Below are 17,068 nucleotides of genomic sequence, written 5' to 3'. Positions count from 1 at the left end.
AGCAGTGGATTATTTGAAAATAAGTTATTATTTACTTTATGTTCACAGTTTTACGACTGAAAATATCTTTAATAATGCACGTAAAAAGGGTGTCGCAATGCAATAGCAGCAGTAACATGTCACAATTTTATGTATAAAAATAAGTATCAAACTATCCGGCAGTGTCGGAAACGCTGGCAATCGCTACAACACTCAAAACTGTTGCTAGGGTACACGCGGTCAACGCTAATGCAACATTACAGATGTGAGTTAAATATCCGTAGTCATTGGCCGTATGACTAGCAGAATGGTCATCAGTCATTTCTCTCAGAGTTTCCCAACCCCCTTGTGAAACTATCCATCTCAAGACACCTTCCTCGCTTGCAAATTCACCGCAAAATTCGATAAGTTGGTTAACTAAGTCTGAATGTCCCTGGTTTACACAGTCTATGGATAAACCTGCAAAACAGGAATGGTATAGAGATGAATGAATAAACGTAAATTATTATTTATCCCGTGGCGTAGCGGGCAGTCGTTATAATTGGTTCATGCACCTCGTGCCCGACTACCAGTTATCACAAGTGTAACTTTGGGGTCGATTATATATATTGAATTAATGCAGTTTAAACTTGCCATTTAGATCGTTTACTGTGCATGTAAGATGCATTTCTACCTACTAAACATTTTCCATCAATTACAAACAGTAAAACTTCTCATTACCTCCAGCAATTGCTACCACGGCACAAATACGACCCCACGTTATCTCGATTATTCTGGAGCCGCTTGAAACAAAGGCGCGCGATTTTTCTTTTTTCGTTTCACCATTGACGGTCGCTTCTTTCGGTATCTGTAAAAATGTTTCATGTCGTTGATGAAACTTTTGGCCCTTTTTAATTAATTGTGACCCTAAAAGACCGACGTTTCTACGTCCAATTCAGGTCGTCGCCGTTAAGTGTCTTGCCAAGGCCACATACGCTCATATTGGTAACAGTGTCGAGCCTCGTTACAACGTTAATGTATATATAGTGGAATTGGGAAAGTTGGCACACGTTTTCATTCTTTTCTACGTTTGGTAATTAATAAAGAACATTCAACGATATCTAGATAGTATGTGATATAGGCGTCCCATTTTACCCCACAGCACTACATGAGTTGATTTGTTCTATTTAGCGAAGACTTGTAAGTTCTAACCTAAAAAGCCAATTAGACAACATAAGAACAATTAAAGGCGGACAGACAAAGCCTTATAAACAAAACTCATTTTACCGTCACGGGTTCCGTGGTCAGAATTTCACCAGCAAGTTCAAAAAATACTTTCCGTAAAACATCTTCTGATCGTAATGTGATTCCAATCTGTATAAAATATAAAGTTTAATGTATCAATAAATCTCATTTTCGGTCGTGTGGCGAAGCAAAGACGATCTTTAACACGGGTGTTTTATTCCATATACACCTCGGGTCCGCATGCGAGTTACCACGTATGCAACTTTGTGGGTGATTGTTTTTGTTATGGCTGACAATTTGGACAACCCATTGGGGACCACTGGGTTGGAGAAATAACCGTTAAGTCTTGCCCAAGGCGGATTATATACAGATTATTGGTAGCAGCAAGACTGCTCAAAAGAGATGGACACGCTTGACCCTGATGTGCAATGGTTACTGGACACTAACATATTACAAGAGGTTTATAAACTGTGTGAGCACCAGAGGTAAGTTATAACAATAATATTGTTCCAACCTGTTTCGACACGTCACTATAAAGGTGTTTCTGCATTCGTTCTAGTTCACTGGCGATGAAAATGACGTCACGAGACAACGCTCGACTTGCTGATTGTTGTCGCGTCACTTTTACTCTGATGACGTCATTTGAAATGTTAAAATTATGTACACAAAACCTAAACGTTGTTTAATTAGGGTAATCGCCAAAAACAAAACATATTTGATGAATTATTTATTTTTTAACCAAAATTAAAACTCGACGGAATAATAGATTATATACTCACGACTATAAAATAGCGTTGTTAAATGTTAAAAACACAACTACGAAATATGGGATCTTATAGTCTAATCAAATGGTACCCATCTTGCCTCACAGTACTATACTATTCAATGGAAAAATAAAGTAAAAATAAAAAAACGAATTTGTGTCGAAGTAGTTCAGAAAATAGGTTGTTTGGACTTCGGCACGACAGCTATAAGAAGCGAGGAATGGTCCCTCGGGCTAAAACTAATGTCCAAAACTCTAATTTTCGCATTAAAAAGTTTGAATTTATTTTCTCTTATAACAAAACGTCATATAAAACTGTAACTATGGTATACAACACTAACACGCAAATTTGGATAGGTATACATTAGTATAACATTATATAGTTTTAATTTTGAAATGTAAAAAAATTAAAATACCTGTTGGCAAGTTTACGTTGTTGGAGTCTGTGTACAATATAATCTTTACAAATATCCTTCGTTTGTTCCAATGCCTTGCCTTCTTTAGCTTCCAGAGCTATTCTTGCTGGATGTCTGGTGATTACGCAATAGCTTTAGCTTTTTAACTTTATAAAACAAGATTTTACCAACTATTGAACCATGCATACACACACGGCAAACGAAAATAATAACAAAAGAAAGAAGTTATAGCAAAAGATGCTTTCGTTCTTGAGTTAAAATAAGTATTTTGCATTTAGTTGTAGAGAAAGGTGAGGTTTAGTTTGTTATGAGAACGAAATAAATTCTGTCAATAAAAGGCACACAGTAGCAAATTAAGCCAAGGGGAAACTAAGATTCGGCCAAACATTTCAGCAATTTAAAACTTTGACAGAAGTGTTGCTAAATTGCTTACCCAAGAAATACTGCGATGGGTTGTAGCAACCTTTGAGAAATGAATTTAGTTTACGGTATTCGATATATCCACAACGGCTTTACTAAATTTCACACGGTATGTACCTTCTTTGACCGTGTACCAATCGAGTAATGTGCGTATAAGATTAAAATACATACATAATTTATATAAGCACGACGACTTTTCTATATGCTGTATAAAATAAACGTAGAACCCTATTAAAGGTATCTTCAGTAGGCCATGATAAAACCTATACCTTCGTTCCATCACTGACGGTCTTCCAGTCGACGAATAATGAACTGTAGCTCTCCTGTTTCTAAAAGACCTTGAGCTCATGTCTGGCGGGGTAGCAGCGTTGATGTTTGAGTCGTTAACATCGGTGAAACGGACGCTTGGTTTTTGTGGCTGCCACAAATTACGAGGGGAACTCCCGGTTGCGAAACTAGCAATGCCGCTTCGCCTTTTCGGGGTCCCGGTTTGGTTGGCGGGAGTTGAATCTTCGATTTTTTCGCAATGGTTTTCAGTCTTAGTAATTCGCCTCCTTAGTCCCCATGGGCGATTGTTCGTGTTTTTGTTTTCGCTTGCCACTGGCGTAGGGTCATCTTTCTGGGGTAAAATAAATCATTTGGGAGTATGTTACTGCATTTGTAAAAGGGCACACTTCTAATCTAGATAAAAGCAGAAATAGTGTGAACACCGTATATGTTCGGCTCTGTGCCTCAGTGATGAAGCGCTTATGTCGTAACTCGATATCTTGATATTGATATACGCATATCTACGTTGGGCAAGACGCTATAATAAACGCTTACTGCTCTTTTGGTGGGCTGTATATAGGATTCAGGGTGTCGCGTTATATAGTAGCAGATAATATACAATTATCCGGCCGTGTTTTAAACAATTAACAACGGTCTGTGGGAGTCGTGAGGATACGGTTTTATAATTCTATGAATATTCTTTGTTTTCTACCAAACGGGACGAGAAAACAGAATGCAAAGGTGTTCCATCTTTTCCCACCTTACTATATTTATCATTTAGTCGTACCTGCGTAACTTATCATTTACCTCTAGGCCACTCTACGTCACGATGACGTAATAATAGCTAATTATTTACTCACAGTCGGAATAGTTGATGCATTGTTTTGATCTTGCTCCTCAAACAATGTCACATCAGGTGCTTCCGTCACCACATGTGATCTCCTAAGCTCTCTTCTGCGCCTTCCCTTCGAGTCGTTTCGGCAAACAGTCGATTCGCCACCTATAACAATAGTAGCTTTTATTTGTCTCTACGATTACGGTGGCGAAAAGCTAGCATATGGTTAAGAAACGTGTGCATTATAGGACACGACTCATACCCAGGTCAATCTTGTTGGTCGAAAATCTCCCATCCCAGGAATGTCTACGTTGAGATTCCATTTCGGGTTTCAGAAATCCTGAAGCGTTTTCTGACTCGTGTGAAGTCATTTCCGCCTCGTTTCCAGTCACAAAATTTGTTTTAATAAATTTGACTTACGTTATATGCTGTATTGAAAGAGATAAATTAAAAATTATGTTATTTCCACAAAGTTAAATACGTGGTAACTATATGTATAGTAGGGTGAAGGAAGATGGGACACTTTTTTATTTTATTTTTTTTTTCATCCCATTCGGTGTTAAGCAAAGAACATTCAAAGAATTATAAAACCGTATTCTCACCATAGACCGTTGTTAATTGTTTAAAACATGATCAGGACAGTTAGATATTACGTGCAAAAGGTGTCCCATCTTCCCCCACCCTACCGTATATAAGCGAACACGGAGTAAATGAAACAGAACATCCCGTGTTAAAGACTGCTGTAGCCACCCCGCCACGCGAGGAAATTAAGTTATGTTTATTTATTTATTTATTTATTTATTCTAAAACTGTCACAAAAAGGAACGTCAAGAAGGGGTCTATATATATTTGTAACTTTTTAACTGCGGAAGTGAAATTTATAATAGTTAAAACTAAAAGACAAAATATAGCGGCATAACGACAGTCGTTAAATTTTAAACAAACATTTTAGGTTTATCGAAATTCCAATAACGTCCATATGCTGAGTGTCGATACACTTATCAGTGTAGCTGATAATTTCAAGCAGTTTATGTTTGAACAAAGCTCTATATTACCGCAAAGCAATTATTAACACGTCGCCTTTACTGGTATATCATAGTATAGTACTGTAAGGGAAGATAAATACCGTTCGCACATAATGTTTTAATTGTGTTTTTAACAATTTACAATGCGCCTTTAGGGTTGTGAGGATGCGGGTTTATATACTTTGTATCTATTTGTTATTACTATACCAAATGTACGATAAAAATTAAAAACAAGAGCGTAAAAGATGGTTAAAGCACTATTAGGAAATAGAATATTATGCAAGAATGGTTTTCACCTTACTTGGCCATACTATGCTACAACAATAAGTTTGCAAAAAAAGAAACACATAAAATTGACAAGAATTAAAAAGACCCGTGCCATTTATAACTCAATAAAGTAACTACTCACATAACACACCTTTATTGGCTACTATTAGCTGTACTATAAATGCTCTTACTGTACAAATACTACATATTGAATACGTCCCTAAACATACAACTCATACACTTTGTCTAAATGAATAATAACTGTAGTCCAATGTAAGTGTACATATCACTGCCTACTTTAAAGGCGAAAGCAATCTGTACTTTGAATATTGACTTAATACATTTCCCTAGGCCCTGTGTACTATCGCCTAATTCTAGTTATGAGCATAAATTGCTCTGAACGCCAACCGCAAAACAAGCGCTTTCCCGGAATGTACCGTCTTGGAACTTTTAATTAAGCCTAATTATATGCACCGTTGCTGCCGGGAATATTCCACCTGTTTTCTAAACCAGCCGTTTTAACATTTATTTGTACGCACGATCGTGGAAACGTCGATATGCAAATAAATACTGGAAGAGCAGTTTTAGAAAACAAGCCTAATTATGCTGATAACAAATTTTACCGACAAAGATCGATATCTTAGCCTGTCCATTGAGATTCTTAGTTCATCTTATATAAATCCCACGACGTAATAAACCGCTTGTGCATCAAGCAGTACTTACTAATTGCCTCACTACACGCAACCCTTTGCTTACATATTATATTATTTACTACTACTACCGTTAATGCAACTATATAAATTGTTAGTCATTCTCAAACTGTGACTAATACAAACTACAGGCTTCGTTTTTAATGCTGTGCGAATATCGTGACGTGAAAACATGGCTATAGCTATATACCAAAACACACGACGCGTTATGACACAACAAACATGCATATATTTAAACCATACAAAAAGAAACCACACGATTTTCACAACAACTTGGCAATCTTGTTTCGTGCGTATATATGTAGACTTGCCCTATATTTACAGCTGCCTGTATGGTACGTTTAACGAGCTCATATACGAAGAGCGCTTTTGTATAATGAGGTCTGTGCGCTGCACCTAACGTTTACCATACCTGATGATTTATTGATTTTTTACTTAAATTTATTGCTTAATATTTACAGGGTAGCAAGGGGCGAAATTCGGGGAAACGAACAATTAAGGAGTTACATATTTGGCAACTGGGAAGCGAGCACAGCAAGCTGTATGAAACAAAAAACGTTTTTAACGACTGTGGCTGCCTCGCCACGCAAGGATAATAAGTTCCATTCATTCAAACAATCAACTGTACGTTTTCGTGTGACAACAACTATAATAATTAGGCACGAACATAATAATTCTTGTAACGCCACAAGAAACCTATACGCGCCCATATTTATTGCAAATATAACTTACAATGAATTATTTCATTTTGTGTTAGATTAGAAGTACATGTTACTTAATTATACCCTGATTACCCTTAGCTACACATACCCTTACTCCCTTATACCCAACACACAGATCAATATATCGTGGCTGTCAATGTATAATTGCTACGTCAAATATACAGAGTACACCACCTATATTTCTTTATTACCTAATTATGGCCATATTTACACTCTATCATATTTTAGGTCAATAACTAATATAGTTATCATTCCAGTTAAACAAACTGTTCTGTTCCGTCTTTTATATCGGGCATTATGAAAAATAGTAATTTTCGCTCATCCGGTAAATTAATTTCATAAATTTCATACTAACTTCTTGTCTCGGCAAGATACGTTACTTTAAATAACAGGATTGTATTCTATATTGTGGAACACTGACTAACTAACATGCTACCTTGTCCCAAGTTTACGAACGACAATGCAAATATCACAGCGCCAGGTTTAAAAACCTTCTCGTGCCTGACTCGAATATAGTTGAACAATTTCCTTTCGTCGTGCCAGCTTGTAACGCTATTTATAATTCAGGATGTAAACTGTCTGAGCTGTAATACAATCTTTGCACCGCAATGGCTTCGGATAAAACTCACACGCTTTTAAACAGCTCAACGCAAGTTTAATATTGTATTATATGAACGCATTTACACTGTCTAATCTTCATTTAATGCCTATACAGGGAACTAATTCGTAAACCGATCTGTGTAACGTACTTAATAATCCTCACACACGCAACGATATATCTCACTGGTTTTGGTATAAGAGCAAACAACATAAAATTTTTGACTATGCCTATGAGCATTTAATGTTTATCTGATGTGCGGGGCCGAGTCATTGCAGTACTCTCGTGTTATCATCTAAATATCTAATTAGGTCCATACTATACTATGGTCGCACTGTGTAACCATATTGCGGCTGCTTAATTTTACATCTACTATTGTAGGATAAGATGGATACCGTTAGCACACATTGTCCTATGTTTCATAATCGCGTTTTTAACAAAAACATCGCTCTTATATAGCTGTGAGGATATACAGTTATATATATATAATTCTGTAAATTTCTGTATTTCATATGGAGCAATAAAATAGATTATAAAACCACGGACCATATTATACCTGACTTACTATAATGAGCAGTATAAGCAGCTGTAACCCCAAGCACATTTTCTCTTTTTAAATACCTGTTTACATACTCTGCACGCATTTAACCAAGCATAGCCAAACTAAGTGGGATTTACCGGCCGAAGTTACAATGTAACTATTTAACCTGGGAGTTGGTATTGTGGATTGTAAAGTATCATCCAAATAAGGTATCCAAGCACAAGATTAGCGCTGTGGGAAATTTATTGTAAAACGAGAAGTGACGAAAGGCAACCACAAGTTAATCTGCCTCGTTGTGCGAGATTTAGTGTAAACTATATTCTTGCCCAAAAATGACGTGTACTTGTTGGTTGCTGCCTGCGATAGTCATAGTATTGGAATAAGTCACTTCTGTGCAACACTGTATGCAAGTATGTTAATATAGTAGGTCTAAGTGAATGGTCCATGTTTTTGGGAAATATGGGATATTAGGTGCCAAAGGTGTCCCATGGTATGAATCTCTCCCTACAGTATGAAGGTCAACTTGTATTGTATCCTTTTTAACATAATTCACTTTTGCTGAAACCAAGTTTTAGATCTGCCCTTAAAAACGTTAACAAGACCGTAAAAAGCTAAAGCAAATAAAACACTTTTAAGCCTGACCCCTTTCAAAAATAACATAACAATAACCTATTCAGTGCTATACCTATCAAAACACGTAGGTACTACACTACCTGTGCCAAAGCAAACCATATGCGGGCTAAAGCGTCACTACAGCAAGCGTAGTGTAGTCGGAGAAACCCACTTAAGAACCATCCGCGTATTTTAAATTCATAACATCCTTCGTTTCTGTGACGTCACATAGTACTTCCGTACGTAGTCAGTATTGGTCCTTTATTCTTGTACAGTAGGGTGGCAAACATAGAGATGCTTCAATGGTAAATAAGTCGTAAAGTTAACCGACCGTTGTGATTTTATATACTAAGTCAAATTGACTATTTTCTCATTACTTCGTTAATATGAGACAGGCTATACGTACTAAATACACTTAAAACATCCTTCGGTTGGGTATATATTAAAATTAAGCTTTAATATTATGACTGTGTAGTCACCTCACGCTCACTGCCGAATTCCCACATATTTTAAGCGCTAATGTATGTATTTAACCTTGGACAAATACCGTATTGTACTGCCACGTTAAACGGTTGCAATTCTGGGGACAGGTAAAAGTCAACAACAATAACGATCATTTAATGACCAAGTCGTCACGTCCGCTTGATGACAGTAAAGATTAAATTACACCGTATAGCGGGAAAATCGAGAATGTCTGAATGCAACATCTTTATCCTCACGTAGCTGCGCAACAGCAGGTCTTTACAAGGGTATCTGAGGACCAACGTTTGCCATACGGTGATCATTTTGAGGACGTGTCGTTAATTGTTTTTCCCAAGGAAAAACACGGTCACAATGTAACGACTTCGAGCCTCGAACCCATAACTTTTGGGCTACACACAGGCAGGCTAACCAGTAACCACGTTTCCCTTATTTAATGTAATTTTATTCCTACGAAACGTAATATACGGAATCTGTTTCACAAAAACAACCAACACGACTTAATGCTCAACAAATAAACGAAAGGACAAGAATGTAAACTAGAATTACAAAACCTTTTCAAGCATTAAAAACCAAACACTTTAGAATTTAAATTCAAGCGGATGAATTTCAGTTTAAAATGAATGGTTTGGAAAGCAGTTTAATACGTAGTACAATTAAAGCTTATAACAAAATACACTGTACTCTTGTTGTTGAAACCTGCTTCATATTAAAGTAGATAGTAGAAAAAAAGGTCAAAATTTCGTTAGTGGTTATGTGTTTCGGGTAATTCATGAATAAAATTTCTTTGTTTAAGTTATAACAAAATTCCGAGCCCCGAGCACGGTTTGTATTATGTATGCTGATACTCGGACCGAGGCGAAAAAAACGTCGCGATTTTCGCGGTGATTGTGACGTAGCTGTCACGTGACCGCGGTTCAAATACAGGAAGCACCAGCGGTAGGAGCGTGTGACGTCATAAAAGGAGATAATGGAACGAAAACAATGATGTTTCTTTGTCTCGAGAAGGTTATATATGGTGGGAAATAGAATCTAAACACGAATTGTTATTGTCAATTCAACCCAGTTTTCATTTCCTATTCCCACAAATACAAAAACAGGAAATGACCTTCCTATTCGTACAAAAAGGAACTCAAAAAGTGTGGCTGGGACAAGTTACACTGTACAACCATGTAATATATAATGCTTCTTATTTGGGAGTCATTTTTTAAGATTGATTGGTGTTTGGTTATTGCACGTTTTGCTGTTTACACAGGAATACCCCATCATTGTGATGTCATTGATTTGAACAATGCCTTACTGTGATGCCAATGAAAAATTTGGTCTTCGGCTTTAGCCTGGGAAACATATCTGGTAACACTGGTCCAGAGTAAAATGTGTAAAGTGTTGGGAAATTATGTTCGGTTTTATAAATGTCTTAAAAACCGTAAGCAAGCTTTGAAAACACGACGAGGGTTATAACCGGACTTTAAATATAGTCCGAGACGAAAGCTTGATAAAATAACATCACAGATATAGTTTGTAACATCATCAGTCAGGAGTTGTCATCTTAAACACAAGAAGAATGGCGTTTGCTTGGTGGATAAGACGGTTCGCGCTCACATACACAGGAACTTCACTGGAAAATATAACAAGAAATATTATATGTGGTATGCTATATACCGACATATGGTAATAATGTATGTGAAAACAAGGTAATTTTAATAATATATATGGTAGGCCTAGTATATAACTATATAGGTATAATGTATTTAGCCATAAAAACATACTCTGGCATAAAACAATTTGATTTAATCCATATTATAGAAGTAAATCCATAGGCACCAACTAATGCAACGCATGGGAGGCTGGAATAGTTGGGCACACTATATTGTTAAACAAACTTAACTTATTTGTTTTTAATGTTTAATGTGGAACATGCCTGCATACCCTGGGGTTGGCCCCTAACTTTACATAAATAGACATAACAAAGTCATGCCACAAGTAAACAAAACATTTGTTCTATAAGAAGTAGAAGTGTAAGAATATTTACTAGAAAAACCTAAAACAAATGTGACATTTATTTGACCCTTGGTCCTCGCCATATGTAGAAACAAGATATACCTGAATTGTGGTTAAATTAAAACAAGCTATTACTATTGTTTGTTCATAATAGGCTACTTAAATAAGCACCACCTAACCTACACATGAGAGCCCTCTTACCTTCCATCTTTAAAATAAGATTTGAGAGTGTCGCTAAAACCCTTAGAGCATTTCACGAATTCCTTCTTTTGAATATCAAGTGCCTGTATTTCAATGCAGAGTTTAAAGCTTATACCAGCACATTGGAAAGTGTCTTGAATAAATGAATATTTTTATCTTTCAAGGTGGAGAAACGACAGTCTTTATAACATGTTTTTTTTCTGTTTCAGACACCTTTTCTACTCTTCATGAGTTAACAGATAATCAAAAAAAATCCATATAACACAATTAGTTTTTCGCACTATTTCACACACAATAAGTATTATTAGCCAACAACATATATATATATTAAACATAACTAACCCAGAGCCTAAATCAACATAGCAAGTTGACCTTACATATTGTGTGAGGTATGTTGGTCATTAAAAGCACAGATAGGAATATAGTTAATGTATAACAAGTAGGAGCATGAATTCCACACAAAGCTAGCAATTCAAACACCCCAACACACACAATGGATGCTTCAATCGTATCGATTATTTATGAGTGAAACCATTATTGGGAATTCTAAAGAAACAAGCAAAACCAAATCATTTTTACAGATTCATTTAGGGATGGTATTTGGATTACTAACAGCAGTTTAAAAGTTTAATTGTCTTTGTTTTTAGATTGACAACAAAATATTTCTAATAACGTTACTTTAGTATTGGTAATAATAGATTTTGTGTTGGGCAGCTATACTGATGTTACCACAACATGGTGTTATGTATTACATCTGTGGTCTGTGGTGTTATGTCAAGGTTGTTATCTAAACTTAATAACATTCAAGTGAAACTTACCCTTCTGTTAGCTTTGGTGCTGTACTTTTTAAATACCTCATTTACTGCAGACAGAAGATCTTTTATAGCACTTGCAATGTCTCTGTTAAAAAAATATTTTTATTAAGTTTAGTTTAATAAATATAAACCCAATACTTGGAAATACCATTCATATTTTACATTGTTACAGTGTTACACTACAGTATTAGTTACTATCACACCAAAATGCATTCTTTTAATTTAAGTTGCAATTATATACCTACTTCTATACGAATTCCTACAGTTGGGCTGAGGGCATGTTAAGGAACCTAAAATTTAGACCACAGTTGGCTAATATTACCCGAACACTCAGGGTGTTACAAAAAAGTAAAAACTAGCAGTAAAAAATTGGCAACAACAAAATTGATTTAAATCTTATTCTATATTTTAAACCTTATTATAAAAGTTATGTCCCAATGTCAAACTCACTCACTTTATAGTTTGTAAAAATCTTGTTCTGTCATTCATTTCATCAGGAATCCTAGATAAGATACGTTTAAGTGTGTGGGCTTGTTCCCCAAGTTTGAAAAATTCTTTTTCTTTACGTTGAAGAGCATATTCTGTAATATAAAAACATTTTATGCAGTGTCAAATAAAACCAGAGTTTGCTTTAAATGGGTATGGTAACACTGGATTGACATCATAGGTGTAATGTTAGGGGCTACATGTCACTTCACATATAGGGGTGATCTCATAATATGTTATAGCACTTCAAGGTAAAATCTTTAAAAACATTGTCGAAAGATTTCGAACAATAATTCAAATTTTGAAAGTGTGCTTAATGACAACGCAAATTTTGGGTAGGCCTATCACTTTAAAATTTTATGTTTTAAAAAAATTATTTTTTAGCATAACTATCATTCTAGCTACTACAATGTGTGGGCGTATGAAATAAACCATTAACAGAGTTTCACAAACAATAAATTTTATTGTATGCACACTTGAGTTGATACCACATATTGATATTTCGTCATTATACAAACACAATTAAGCAATAAGTCACAAATGTTCTAAATTAGGTAGCGGAATATGTCAAGTTGAAAAGATAAGTTATGTATGGTATGAAGCGAACACATTGAATAATTCAAAGACAATTTCTAATTTTATGCCAAACTCACAGAAACAAAATAAATAAGAATTGGTTTGGCTGCGTTTAGTCCATAATATAAATAACATATTCTATGGCCTATATAGCTATGTTTTCTTTGGTGAATCTATTCCATTTCCTATAACAACAAACATAGTTCCACCAAAGTGCAAATGAATATGGGCTAAACAGAAGGTCATGCTACCAAAATATATAACACATCAAGTCAAAACTTTTGCTGTCCGAACAGCAGCATCATTAAAATCTAAGTTGAAGGTACCCACCTTGGCTGTTCTGGCCAGACATTCGTAATAAACTTTTAGTGAAACTGACTTCATTAGGAACTTCCTTTTGTATGACTCCATTTAATAATTCTTGTGTAAAGCCAGGTACAGACTTCTCTGCCTGTTATATAAAAACTGTTAAAAAGATAATTCGTGTTAATACTTCTACACCAGCGAGGAACATACACAGCAGCAAAAGGGAGGAGGCAATATTTCTTCAAAAAACAATCAATTTGCAAACGGTAATCATTAAAACTTGCAAGTAGTGATATAAAGTGGTTTTCTCTTCTTAGTAATAAAAGTTTTCAGTATTTTTTATCCATAAACAAACCATTTGCAAAGGTGCAAATTATTAAAACACAAAAGTAGTGATATAGATGGTTGATTTTATTTTCCACATATTTCTATGTTGTATGTGTTGAGTGTTTTATTCATTAAAGCATGTCATATTATTTGTCATAAAAAGTGTCATAATACAAATACCTTTATACTCTTTTTATCTTTCTACTACAAATGCTGCTTTTAAAGGTCAATTGAAATTTATTTTTTAAGTTTCAAAAATACCTTTAAAAACTTTCTCTGGTAGCACTTTTATTAAAAGATGATTGATAAATTTAACTTGGTAATAACCTACTTGACAAATGTCAAATATTGAACAACACACAGCAAATAGTTTACCTCGGTAAAAGCAACTTTTAAATCTTCAACAGTTTCAAGATCATACTTTTTAGAAAGCTGAAATATAAAAGTTTTATTAAAACAGTAAATATTTTTATTATTAAATTCTTTTAAATGGAACTATGTTTCTTCCTGTTGAACCTAATATGTCTTTATTTAAAACCAATGTTATGTTAATTAAATTCCATGACTCATTGCACTTTCCAGCAGAAACTGTATCAGCTGCTACACCAGCTTTAGTATATTTATACATTTAATTAAATTCCCTAAAAGCACAATGTTATAGCTATTAAGCAATTTATTGGTAAAGTGAAGCCATGTTGTTTCAAATTGGTCAGCCCCCTTCTATGACTAACATCATATCCTCAGTCTGCAAAGAGGTTACGTAAAGGTTGTTTGCACAATTGCACCACTGTCTCAACATAGAGTAGTTTGAAACACATGAGGTGAAGAATGAATTAACTTATACATTATTGCGTGATGGGCAACAACAGTCCTTATAACACCGGTGTTTGGTATAATAAACCTCTTTGTGCCTGCTTACGAGGTATTTCATATTTAAACTTTGTAAGTATTTATGGTTATTTATTTTGTACCACTGTGTCAAGGCGGTGGTATATCATCTGGAAAACCTTGAGATTTATTTAAAATGGGTTTTACATCACAGCTATTTAAATTATCTCTACTTACCCCATCTAGGGCAGGAAACAAACCAAGATGCAGTGGAACAGATACAACAGACTTCATGACAGTGTTCGAATTTTCATTCGATGATGCTGTTGCCATGTGTAGCTACTCAAACCTGCCCTTTCATTGATATTATGATGCAATAATCCAAATTAATTGATAACAATGCCGTGTGTTCAATTCAGCTTGTACAGTTTATAATAGATAGCGGCACCTGAAAGGATAGTACCAACAGTAATAAGAGAACTAGGTATGTGACGTGACGAATTAAGTACCGGTAGTCTTTATATGAGCTCAATATACAAAACAATGAAGCAATTATAAGTGAGACAGTGAATATTAAACATAACAACATAATACACAGTGTATCTTATATCACAGTGCTACTATAACTAAACACAATTACAGTACGTTAATTTGGCAGGAATGTTAAAGTTGTGAAATTAAACAATAATTAAACATATTCTTAAATACACATGATCAGTATACGCAAACAATGAGTAAACATGAAAGTTCGATTCTCCTAAGACGCATTACATAATGAGTAAGAATTTACATTTTACTAAAATACCTCTGAACAAACTCATTAGTGCGTTCAGTTGGTCTAATTAAGGTATGAAGTATCATTCAGGCATATAAGCATTGCTTGTTGATGGGAAATATATGTAAATGATTTGTAAACTTGGAAGAAAGTGAGCGAAATAAAATAATTGAACTTAGTGTGCAAGCAAGTAATGCATGTCATGTAACCTATAACATGAAACAGCATTTAAACAATCTATTATTTAATCAATTTGATATTTTTTATGTCCTAAAATATTAATAAAAAATCCATTTTAAAAATAACAGTAAAAAATATAGTAGGCCAACATCACATATTTATACATGTACAAAAGACAATCACATATTTTTATACAGCATACATAAACACAGTTAGTTACACAGACATAAATCTTGGCTTAGTTAACCCAAAAGATTCCCAATCTCCACGTTTAACCTGACGCTTCTGCACCTCGTGTGGCATTGTGTAATGAGGTATACTTGCATGGGATATATAAGGATCAACACTAGAATAATCCTCATATATGGGGTAAGACCTGTACGGTGTATCGAAACATGGTTGTTTAAGCATAGTAGCAGCCGGCTTCATACGACTTATAGACTGCTTCAATGGATATCGAGATTCTTGCATAAAATCTTCAGACCTTTGAGTGAGAACTGGGTCAAAAGCAACTTTAGCTTTCCGGACATAATCCATTCCCACACTGTAACATCCATTGCTTCTACCTATAGACTCGGTAGAAGATGACAGATCTTCACCATCTGACCAACTTTTATCCACTTTACGATATGCGTCTCTGCTTCTTCTTGTTATTCTTCGGAATCTGACGTTACTAGCATGGGTGAAAAGACCTGTATTGTTTGGACATTTAAAATACTGGCGTCCCCTCAATGTTCCATTATGTTTTCCAATTGGATAATCAAGTTGTATTCCAATCCATTCTCCACTTTCACCATTGACATGGCCTTTATATTTGACAGTTCCACAAACTATCTTTTCTTTATGTTTAACTTCAACATATTGACCGATACTGATATTAAGAAAAATCACCATCTTACTGGTAAACCTTTATGAAGTATAATATAACAAAGGTTTCTTCTTAAATTAAAAGTTATATCGATACTTTGAGGTAGCCTGTTAAAAGGAATAAAGTTTTACATTTTATTAATAAGATAAAACCATTATATTAATTTGTATAACCTTACAAATTAAATAAACATATGTATAAACGTTTTTCCTAAACCCTATTTTGTAATATCTACTAGGTAACATAGACTGACCATTATACACTTTATAAACTAAATAAACAATAAACATACATATATATCTATAGATGTTAAGCTTGAACACTGTTATGTAATATCTACTAGGTTATATAGACTGAAATATCTCTCAACCAACATACAAAAATAAATGCACAGTATCAGTATAAATATATAACCTTGCATAACTTCAGTAAGATTTTAATGCAAAGACTTTCTGTACTTGCACTCTTGTACAAATGCATGGTGTCGTGTGCAGAAATATGTCTATACAATGTGGGTTAGGTTAAAACCTTTACAAAACTCTCTAGCTATGAACACTTTCTATATTACCCACTCCACCTGCGCCGGAAAACTGATTACTGACGACTTAAAATAGCTCCCTTCGCAAATAAAGGGTTCGACACCACCTAGCGGAACCGACATAAGGGGATTTCTCAAAAATTCTTTTTCGCAAAATTGTATGGATTTTGTAACGAAAAGGATGTTTGGCTGAAAGAAGATACAATTATTTTATATTCTAAATACATGACTTGTTTGTTTTTTTGTATTTTGTTCTTTTTCTATATTTTAAGAGAAAAGTTACGAAACTGTTAAAAACGGTAAAATAA

The 17,068-nt window shown here is 34.8% G+C and overlaps 3 protein-coding genes across 4 annotated transcripts; all 3 read right to left on the bottom strand.

Moving 5' to 3' along the window:
* Positions 1–7: 7 nt before the first annotated feature.
* On the bottom strand, positions 8–4,352 carry LOC149734025 (uncharacterized). 2 transcript variants are annotated; one of them, XM_089880420.1, is made up of 9 exons: positions 4,167–4,352; positions 3,930–4,069; positions 3,072–3,421; positions 2,816–2,845; positions 2,383–2,496; positions 1,718–1,832; positions 1,246–1,332; positions 700–826; positions 8–438 (listed from the first exon to the last, which is right to left on the bottom strand). In XM_089880420.1, the coding sequence occupies exons 1-9, from the start codon at positions 4,273–4,275 to the stop codon at positions 152–154; spliced, it is 1,359 nt and encodes a 452-aa protein (XP_089736546.1). In that variant the 5' UTR covers positions 4,276–4,352; the 3' UTR covers positions 8–151. The 2 variants fall into 2 exon arrangements, with proteins under 2 accessions (XP_089736546.1, XP_089736547.1); XM_089880421.1 differs by lacking the exon at positions 2,816–2,845.
* A 4,936-nt stretch (positions 4,353–9,288) lies between these two features.
* Positions 9,289–14,868, bottom strand: LOC149734024 (programmed cell death protein 10-like). Its single transcript, XM_089880433.1, has 7 exons — positions 14,637–14,868; positions 13,947–14,003; positions 13,269–13,389; positions 12,331–12,457; positions 11,880–11,961; positions 11,062–11,144; positions 9,289–10,477 (listed from the first exon to the last, which is right to left on the bottom strand). The coding sequence occupies exons 1-7, from the start codon at positions 14,730–14,732 to the stop codon at positions 10,390–10,392; spliced, it is 654 nt and encodes a 217-aa protein (XP_089736559.1). The 5' UTR covers positions 14,733–14,868; the 3' UTR covers positions 9,289–10,389.
* On the bottom strand, positions 14,848–16,359 carry LOC149734023 (uncharacterized). Its single transcript, XM_089880432.1, has one exon. The coding sequence runs from the start codon at positions 16,246–16,248 to the stop codon at positions 15,571–15,573; it is 678 nt and encodes a 225-aa protein (XP_089736558.1). The 5' UTR covers positions 16,249–16,359; the 3' UTR covers positions 14,848–15,570.
* Between the last annotated feature and the right edge of the window lie 709 nt (positions 16,360–17,068).

The sequence above is a fragment of the Ciona robusta genome, chromosome 7, assembly GCF_009617815.1.
Source record: "Ciona robusta chromosome 7, ASM961781v2".
Lineage (NCBI taxonomy): Eukaryota > Metazoa > Chordata > Ascidiacea > Phlebobranchia > Cionidae > Ciona > Ciona robusta.
Note: the sequence above shows the minus strand (reverse complement) of the source record. Positions and strands in the feature narration are given on the sequence as shown.

What these genes read in the sequence shown, in the direction of transcription:
- LOC149734025 (XM_089880420.1), bottom strand. Translation starts at nt 4,275, where the DNA reads ATGACTTCACACGAGTCAGAAAACGCTTCAGGATTTCTGAAACCCGAA. An exon ending in GACCAACAAGATTGACCTGG is followed by an intron (nt 4,070 to 4,166) that starts GTATGAGTCGTG and finishes CTATTGTTATAG; the next exon opens with GTGGCGAATCGACTGTTTGC. An exon ending in CGTGGTAGCAATTGCTGGAG is followed by an intron (nt 439 to 699) that starts GTAATGAGAAGT and finishes CCTGTTTTGCAG; the next exon opens with GTTTATCCATAGACTGTGTA.
- LOC149734024 (XM_089880433.1), bottom strand. Translation starts at nt 14,732, where the DNA reads ATGGCAACAGCATCATCGAATGAAAATTCGAACACTGTCATGAAGTCT. An exon ending in GTCTGGCCAGAACAGCCAAG is followed by an intron (nt 12,458 to 13,268) that starts GTGGGTACCTTC and finishes TTTATATTACAG; the next exon opens with AATATGCTCTTCAACGTAAA. An exon ending in GCACCAAAGCTAACAGAAGG is followed by an intron (nt 11,145 to 11,879) that starts GTAAGTTTCACT and finishes ATTGAAATACAG; the next exon opens with GCACTTGATATTCAAAAGAA.
- LOC149734023 (XM_089880432.1), bottom strand. Translation starts at nt 16,248, where the DNA reads ATGGTGATTTTTCTTAATATCAGTATCGGTCAATATGTTGAAGTTAAA.